Below are 9,475 nucleotides of genomic sequence, written 5' to 3'. Positions count from 1 at the left end.
TCTGCTAGTAGAGATGTTTATGCTTTTGTTAAATATTTTATCATCTCTGTTTTATTAATTAATGTTCTGCATAAACATACTTGGTGGAATGTATCTCAAGACATGTTTATGTTTAAAGGTCATATTTAAAACACGTCTCAAAATCTTCATCAACTCATCAAAAATATAGTTAGTTTTTTTTTTTCTTCTTCTCAGTAAGATAACGAACAAGTGCTGATATATGTTCCATCTTCCTGTAAAACTCAATTTATTTTATTTCTTTCGACATATTTACCTAATGCCGCGAGCGATGGAATTGGTGTTCATTGATATGATCCACTTTAGTTTTAGGATCATAATTTCATCGCAAAAAGATACTTTGTAAGAGGGGATAATCACACCAGAGGTTTGTGTAATTGTACATAATTTTTTTTGGATTCGAAAAATTATTTACTACTTCCAATGTTTGTTTTAATTTAATAAATATATACTGAATTTGTTGATATTGACATAAATAAAATATATATTCACTTTTTTAATTAATTTATTATAAGTTGAGTAAATATTTTTTGATTAATTGTTTTTATACGCATTAATTTATGTAAGAGGGGATATATTTACCGTTATAATGATAATTATGTTAGAAAATATTTATTTGACCTGCAATAAGATATGAGTAAGCCGATTGGGATCAAATTTGGATTTTCATTCAATTTTATTTTAATATCATAAATTTTGACCGAAGAGATTTATTTATTGAACGAAAATGAAAGTATGGAGATGTTAAATATAACTTTTCAAATCATAGAAGGTCTATGCGTAAAATCTCATAAAAGGATGACGCAATTGTCCCTTTTTGAAAATATAAAGTCTTTGGACTTGTCAATTATCGAGTTTCTCGTTTGGAGCCAATATGAATTGTGTACGGACATTATTTACTATGATTTAAAGAGTTTTACAATTTTATCCTAAAACATTGTTTCAAGAGGCATATGCAACATCATTGATACTCCATAGCACAAGAATTTACGATGATTTAAAAAGTATAACGATTTTATCTTAAAACAGTATTTCAAGAGGAGCTGGTCAGGCTGTGGATCTTAATAGATTAATTATCATAAAGCACGAATTATATGATATATAAGAGACTATGTATTGGTCCTAAACCCCATTGTTGGAGAAGTAGATGGTATTGGGTTGCATTACACATTGATAATAGGTGAAGATCTTATGTGGTTTATAAAGCACCAGTATTTGATTTCCCTCGTAAAACAAAATCATGAATTCAAATTAAATTGAAGTCCACAATACTTAATTCTACAAAACATTGATCAATCATAATACGTGGACCAATAAGAAAAAATTAAAAATAAGAAAAAGAAAAGGAAAATAAGTGGCTGAGGAGAATTAAGAGCCGTCAATTTAACGGCGAAAAGCATGGCTGCCTATTTTCCTCTTCAACCAAACCAGCGGCGCTCGCAGCCATGTCCCTCCTCCCTCCGCCGTCGCTCCTCAGTTGCCGATGCGGAAACCGGAGCCTGTCAAGCGTTCGTGCTACTAATGCATTCAGCCGCTTCAAAGCTTCATGGCAAGAGGTAACCGCTTCACCAACGCATACCGTATCTGTTCGTCAGGTATTCTGGGTGTTCTCTCCTCTCTGGAGATTAAGATTGGTGTTATCTGAAGGTTGCCGGCGTTTTGGTGTTCTCCGCGATTCCATTCACTGCCGTGAAAGCCATTGCCAACAGTTCACTTGGGGAGGCGCTTCAGAGGCGGATGGAGGAGAAGAAGAAGCTTTATCAGGATAATTCTGCAAAGTTGAAGACGCTCTCAGACAAGGCAAGAAAGGAGAGGTAATCGAAGACTTGTTTCTCGAACATTCTTACTCGATGTTCCCACCTCATTTGCTTCTTTGTTTTGCTCTTAACTCCTACTAACATTTGATCTATTTTCTTTGGAATGATAGCAGTATGAATAAAACGAAAGAGAATACTAACCAATTACGTATTTGTTTTATCTATGGATGGATTACCTTCCGTTTATTACTAACGTTGTTTATGGGTTGTAAAGACAAGTGATGCATGATCACTTCTCTTTGCGACCCAAAAGCTGAAATTGTTAAGCCAAATCAGAATCAGGGGCACGGTTGTGGGTGTGGAAAGCAAAAGAGAGATGAAACCTGAGTTGTTTTCACTTTTGAAGCTTAACGAAAGATCTTGAATCTCTCGTCCGTTATGTCACTTGTAGTGATGATTCACATTCATCGAATTTCAAAAGTTTTCTGATGTTATTTATGTTTGTTTATTTAGTCTACAGTGACTTGATGCCAGGACGATAAAAGGAATTGGATTTAGGACTTCCATCAGCCAAGGCATCTAAAAGTTGAATTTGACTAGCCATTGATATATACTCAGCCTTAACGTCTTTATGTTTGAGGATAATTACCGAAAGGATACAGGGTAAATATGAGCATGGAGCAGGGTTTGATTTTAGGGACTAGTCAGGCGTAGGACTAGGAGACAATTCTATATTTGGTGAAATAAAATGTATGATAAGAACTACCGTAACTTAGAAAAGGAGGGCAAGTTTATTTGTTAATCAAGAGTCTAAGAAGCAGGAATGCCCATGGGTCAGTGATTGATACATGTAGAAAATCAGTATGCTCAAATGGATCAATCTACAAAGCATTATTAGAATTCATACCAAAAATATTCTTTTTTAGTTACTTACAATTTTGTGGGAGCTAGTGCGAGAATGCAACAGTAGAGTTCTAGCAACAAGTGAAACTTTTATTGTTGGAACTAATGTATGTAATGTCTCTACATGATTATTAACTACTTTTTAGACAGCATAAAGGTCTTCCTGTGAATTAGCAAGATTTTTCTTTACACATGCATTTCAGTCAAGGAGTTTCTTATCAAATCACTGTAGTCCATTCAGCACGTCCTTCTGAGCTTTTATTGTCATCAGCTTTACTCAACTGATTTTTTCAATTTATCTAGAAATTAAATTCTCTGGTTTTCCAGTGTGTGGTATGGGGAGGGTCGCCCTCGCTGGCTTGGTCCAATCTCATATGAATATCCAGCCTATCTCAATGGTGAACTTCCAGGGGATTATGGTTTTGATATTGCAGGTTTGAGTCAGGATCCCGTCGCCTTGCAGAAATATTTCAAGTTAGTACACCTCCTAGCACAAATTATCTTTTTATGTGGTTATATGGAAGCCTAATCAATGCTACCCTAAAGAGTGAAAAGAACAATATCACTGTTCACATTCCTGTATTCCTATTCTCGTGGAGTTTGAAAGGTTAAACAAACACTTGAGTTCTAATTTTTCCAGTCCAGTCATGGAGGACGATGTTATCCTGTAACTGTCAGTACAGTGACAGTGTCTGTCCCTTTGAGTTTCTAATACAAGTAAACAAAGCAGTGCTTTATCCGCAGCTGTGATGATGTTTCAATCTTGAACCTGTTTTGGTTTCAAATGAAGAACTCCATTGTTCACGTGACTTAACCATATAGCATTTGATTAGACTGTCCTCAATTTACTGTGATGTGGTGCTATCAACACTTCACCTGTATCTTCCACAAAATTCCCAAAGTCCAACTAATTCCATAACTATGGGACAGCCACTAGAAAATCAACATCTTAAAGTGATGGCCTCATGACTCAAGTTTAAAAAGTTAAAAATCAAAATCATTTGTGCAGTTTTGAAGTATTACATGCAAGGTGGGCTATGCTTGCTGCACTAGGTGCTTTAATTCCAGAAATACTAGACCTAATTGGAGCATTCCATTTTGTGGAACCTGTTTGGTGGCGAGTTGGCTACTCAAAGCTTAAGGTTAGTATGTTATTCTTTTAACAATTTCTTAGTCGCTTCCATGTAGTTAGAGGTTCTGTGTTCCGTTTTCTTCCCGCACTGCAAATTTTTGGTCTCACTTCTCATTATAGATGATAATATCCTTTCTTGGCTCAAGTCTTGGAATTATTTCTGCTGCTTACAATTTTGAAGAAGTCTTAAACGAATTCTTGGCGAAGTTTCCAAAAGCCAGTATATTTTTATTTCTTCCCTCCCTCGTATTGCCTGACCATTTTATATATTCACACGTAGAATGATATTTTAAGTTTTAAGTCTACATTAGTAGATAAGGATTTGCCATCATGAGAATGGAAGCCCCAGATAGCTCAAACGTAAAACTGCTATGAAAGGAAAAGAGTTACCTTTGAGTGACATTTAGAACTCATGGAGCCAGTGGCGCTTTTAGTGGGTGTTTGCAGCAGCAAAAAAGAAATGTGCTTATCAACTTTGACTAATTTCGAACAACTTGGAAGTGTTTGCAATGCAATCTGCTCTTCATTCTCCATAGTTAGCAGAAAAAAAGCTATACTCTAGAAGCAGTCCAACTCCAACCCCAACTTCTCCAGCTTCTAGGCATTTATGTAAATATCTTAAAGCTGTTCTTGAGATAAAAAGACATTTTTGTCCTCCAAATTTTTCATGATCCCACATTACCCATGTTAGAGCATCCAACAAGACCATTCAACAACGTTTGGGCCCTTTGGGATGTGTCTGAAGGCTTGTCCTGCATTAAGAGATGTTATCTCAAACTAGCTTGCTGGATAACTCATTTACTTGGTTTTGAGTTTGATGCTTTTACTGTCTTCATTGCCATGACAACTCGCATTTGTGCACCTGAAGAGTGATGAGGTAAGAGTTTGCAACTGTATTTATAGTGCAGCATATTTGTAACCAAACACACATAACCAGAACACACACACATACACACAGAGACTATAGAACAATTAAGGTATAATACCCTAAATGTAACTTTTATAGCTTGATGAAATTCATTTTGATTGCTTAAAACCTTACTGCTTTGTTCTCATACAGAGTTGTGCAAGGTTCTCAATTTGACTTAGGAGTTGCTATATGCTATTGCTTTACGTGGTAACTTGAAAATGATTCTTTCAAGAAAGAGGGTAGTGGATTGTATCTGTCCTGCATATTATATGGATCGTCCAATCTTGAGTAATCAAATGTAAGGTGTAGGTCATCACATGATAGATATAGCTTCCTACTCATGTCATTCTCTAATTGTCATTTAAAAGTTTCTTTCATTTCACCCATAGATCATCTTAGAAATGAACCGGGTGGTACAGAAAATGACGTCTTCAATTATTTCCTTCTGGGGTATTCCACATGGTGTCATTAGGAATAGCTCAGCCAGTTTTTGGAAACAGATTCTTCGAGGAGACTGCTTTACCATGTTAGTCGCCTTTTAAAGCTATCATTGTTACCTGTCCTGGCATCGACCACTTCCTAGCTGGAAAGCATTCCATTGACTGCTTATGCATCTAGATAACTCACATGTTGCAAGACTCCAATCAATACTGTTGCTTATTTTATGATGCATAACTAATCATACAGCTAGAAACCAGTACTTGAGATATTAGTTTGTGATTCACTAGGGTTCATTGTTCCTCAGCATTTTCATTTCCTTGTTTTAATCTGTCACCAGGGTGATACATTAGACTACCTGGGCATCCCTGGTCTCCATGTTGCCGGGAGTCAAGGAGTGGTTATCATAGCCATCTGTCAAGCGCTTCTTATGGTAATCATATTTTTCTCTTATAATCTCTCTCTACTTATCATTTTGAAGATCTAATTTTTTTTCTTAAAAAGAAATCAAAGCCTCGCCTGAATTTTGCCGTAATTGATTCATGAACGAAGTTGACACTTAAAAATGAAAGACAATACCCTTTGGGGTTAAATGCAGTTTACCCCGTGTTAATGGAAAAATGCAAAAAAAACCTGTGAAAAACAAAGTGCAATGCACCCCCTTGTGCTTTAAAAATGATGTATTTTACAAGGGGGTGAATTGCACTTTATTTCATCACAGGGTTTTCTGTACTTTTCAATTAACTAAGGGGGTAAATTGTATTTAACCCTATCCTTTGAGGTTCCAAATCGAGGGAATGTTGATGGAAACCTTTTTGGTTTGCTCTATCTTTTTCATTTTCATATCGTGAAAATATGAGTCTATAAATTTCCACATCCTCTTCTGCATTTCCTCCTGTGGAATCGAGGGAATGTTGATGGAAACCTTTTTGGTTTGCTCTATCTTTTTCATTTTCATATCGTGAAAACATGATCTATAATTTTCCACATCCTCTTCTGCATCTCCGCCTGTGGAATTGATTGAAAACAATAATTTACTTGCTCTTTTATCATCATTTCACGATTGTGCCTCTGGTCCAGGTTGGTCCCGAATACGCCCGATATTGTGGTATTGAAGCTCTGGAGCCATTGGGAATTTATTTGCCGGGTGACATAAATTATCCAGGAGGCGCGCTTTTCGATCCCTTAAATCTTTCCAGCGATCCAGAGTCTTTTGAGGAACTAAAAGTGAAAGAGATTAAAAATGGGCGACTTGCCATGGTTGCCTGGTTAGGCTTTTATATTCAAGCAGCTCTTACCGGCAAAGGTCCTGTACAAAACCTGCTTGACCACATAGCAGACCCTCTGCACAACAATCTGCTCTCTACTTTAAAATCTCTGTAGCACACCTTACATCATTTGTACATTCTGTATATATCTGATCCTCAAATTCATCACCTGAAATTATTTCCCTTGTACACTTTCACTTCATGTGGCTCACTGACTCGTACTTTTGTCCAAATTACCTAATTTTAAGAGTTCTATTCTCTCTTTCCGTTCGTGCGTGCTTGGCTTGCATGACACTAAGCAAATTACACTTTTAGTCCCACATGTCTGAGTTTAACACATTGGCTTTAATTAGTTTGGCTGAAAAATTGGATGTATAAAAATAAGGTATTTGGTTAGGAAGAATAAATGAAGAAAAAGTTAAAATAAAAAATTGGATGTATATGAAATTTTTTCAAAATCTAATTTTATTCTGCCTAAAATTGAGTGAAAAATGTAATGTATAAGATCAAAAAGATAAAAAATTATATATTTTATTTGGGATAAATTACAATGATCCCTCCTAAAATTTGACATAATTATGAACACCCCTTTATCATTTGAAAAATTACCAAATTAGGAGGTCATTTTTATTTACCTTTTTAACAATATTTACTATATTACCTATATATATAATTTTCTTGGGATTCTCATTCCTACTCATAATACCAGTACATAGTCTTTTAAAAAGATAACTAAATTATCAACAAAAGTATTTTATTCTTTATTTTAGGGCATTGATAGTATTTTTAATCTTATTTAGAACAAATGATCAATGCTTATGTTGATGAATATTTTTATTAATAAAAATTCATCAAACAAGAACAAGAATATTTTTTATTAAGAAAACTTTTAAATCTTTTATATATTAAAAATTATTTTATAATAGTATTAACTTGTCTATTTTCGAACACAAAATAAACAAAAAGAATAAATCAATAAAATTTAATATTTTTATCTCAATTTATTTACTCGTATCAAATATGAAGAGTAATCGAAATTCACTGTTGTTCTAACCATACCAAACAACTTGAAAAAAAAAATATTGTTCTTTCCATCTCCTCATACTTTTTCTCTCACTTAAACTAAACGAGCCCTTAATAGTTGAAATTTTCAAAACGGTCCCAAAATTTAAAAAAACCGGCACATTTAATCTTCCAGTTTATACAAATTTTAAAATAATTTCAAAATTGAGAAAAGTCGACACATTTGAACCTTTTTTTTATGGACTAAATATGTCAAATCTTTTCAATTGTAAGACCATTTTAAAAGTTTCATAAAACACAGAACTAAACATACGAGTTTTTTTAATTTTAAAAATATCCGTAAGATTTCCTCAAATAACAACTAAAACACGAGTGCACGACATTCTGCCAGTTATTTTTTTCTGGGTCGTGCAGAAAGCAGGTTGCAAAACAGGTTAGCATTTAATGAAAGAGAATTTCTAGTAGGCAGAAGTACGATGACAAACTTGGCCCTTCAAGTATCAGGGGTCTGACCCAATAATTGTATAGAGTTTGGACATCGGAATATGCACCTATTGGAAACACAGCAACATACAAATTGAAGCATAACCATGTTTGGTTGAAAAATACTCAGGGATATATAAGAGTATGTAGTTGGACAGATCATACAAATAGAATAATTGTCCTAACATTTGACACCACCACATCTTTGAACTAATTGCAAAACCTAGCAATTCAAGCGCATTCAAAATTTTGAGATCCTTCCATTCAGATAGCAAAAATAAAAAACTGCTCTCAGAGCAGAACAAATACTTAAACTTTGATAGCATACTTTCTCATTGGGAAGTACATTTCTTTCTTTCTCTCCCTTTCTGTCTTCAAAGATGCCTGAAGAATAAAACATACAAGAACAAGTCAAATACTTGGTAAAAGGGAGATTTAACATTAGCTGCACAAACTGACTTGTGGCTATTGATATTCAACAAAAGAGGCCAGTTTCAGGATAAATAAAGATTACAATTTGGTGGTTCCGGATCCATAAAAATCATAATACACCATACATCTATATCAATATATATATATATATTATATTATGATATCGAGGGATATAGAGCAACCAACTTGACTTACATTATGTATATATAGACTAAATTAACTGTATTCGCCTATACCTATCTTTTGGTTTTTTCATCTTCTACATTTTTTTCCTTTTTTTGTTGTATCTCCTCTCTATTGTATTACACTTCTTATCCTGAATTTCACAATGTTTTTTTTAAATACATTGCATCTAATTATGATAAATAACAAATCCATTTACTTAATTTTTGAAAGAAAATCACAGCATGCCATGTATAAGCAAATGTTGCATTTATTGTATCTGAATAAAATCTGATCAATGTTGTTTGCATATACAAGACTCAATAACAAAATCAATTCATCGAAACTAAAACGTTCAAACTTGCATAAAAGCTAAGGGGTAAAGCAAACATGAAAAAACTAATCATACCTGGTGCTTGGTGAGGCGGCGGCGAATGGCTCGTGTCTTCTTGGGGCGGAGATCAAGCGGCAAATACTTCTTGTTCTTGTAGGCTTCACGCAGAGCGGTCTTCTGCTTCTGCGAAATCACGGTCAGCACCTGCGCAATCGACAGCCTGACCACCTTGATTTTGGAGAGCTTGTTGGGGGCGCCGCCGGTCACCTTTGCCACACGCAGCAGTGCCAGCTCCGCCTTCAGATCCTTCAGCTGCGCCAACAGCTCCGCCTTCGTCTTCTGCCGAAGCTCGTGCACCTTGATCCGAGCTACAACAAACAGTATGAAAATCAGTATATAGAAAATTACTTCACCAAACAATTACAGTCTCCTCTTTTTTCAAAATCAAATCCATTGCTACATTTTCCATACCCATTTCTTGTCTTCGGTACTCTGTTCCTGCAGGAAACGATGGTAAGCAAGAGCGATGCAGCAGTCGAAAACCCTAATCTCGATTTTATACATCCATTTGGGCTGATCTCTGGGTTTTTAGGCCTCAGAAAGCCCAATTCTACA

At 35.1% G+C, this 9,475-nt stretch overlaps 2 protein-coding genes across 2 annotated transcripts; one reads left to right on the top strand and one right to left on the bottom strand.

Moving 5' to 3' along the window:
- The first annotated feature begins 1,415 nt into the window (after positions 1–1,415).
- On the top strand, positions 1,416–6,692 carry LOC105158852 (Chlorophyll A-B binding family protein). The gene is made up of 6 exons (XM_011075746.3): positions 1,416–1,574; positions 1,666–1,832; positions 3,006–3,152; positions 3,688–3,820; positions 5,499–5,591; positions 6,239–6,692. The coding sequence occupies exons 1-6, from the start codon at positions 1,464–1,466 to the stop codon at positions 6,539–6,541; spliced, it is 954 nt and encodes a 317-aa protein (XP_011074048.1). The 5' UTR covers positions 1,416–1,463; the 3' UTR covers positions 6,542–6,692.
- Positions 6,693–8,026: 1,334 nt separating this feature from the next.
- LOC105158851 (large ribosomal subunit protein uL29) lies at positions 8,027–9,475 on the bottom strand. Its single transcript, XM_011075745.3, has 3 exons — positions 9,332–9,475; positions 8,936–9,228; positions 8,027–8,316 (listed from the first exon to the last, which is right to left on the bottom strand). Exons 1-3 carry the CDS (start codon positions 9,333–9,335, stop codon positions 8,242–8,244), a joined length of 372 nt encoding a protein of 123 aa, XP_011074047.1. The 5' UTR covers positions 9,336–9,475; the 3' UTR covers positions 8,027–8,241.

The sequence above is a fragment of the Sesamum indicum genome, linkage group LG3, assembly GCF_026168435.1.
Source record: "Sesamum indicum cultivar Baizhima isolate 11 linkage group LG3, ASM2616843v1, whole genome shotgun sequence".
In the NCBI taxonomy this organism is placed as follows: domain Eukaryota; kingdom Viridiplantae; phylum Streptophyta; class Magnoliopsida; order Lamiales; family Pedaliaceae; genus Sesamum; species Sesamum indicum.
Note: the sequence above shows the minus strand (reverse complement) of the source record. Positions and strands in the feature narration are given on the sequence as shown.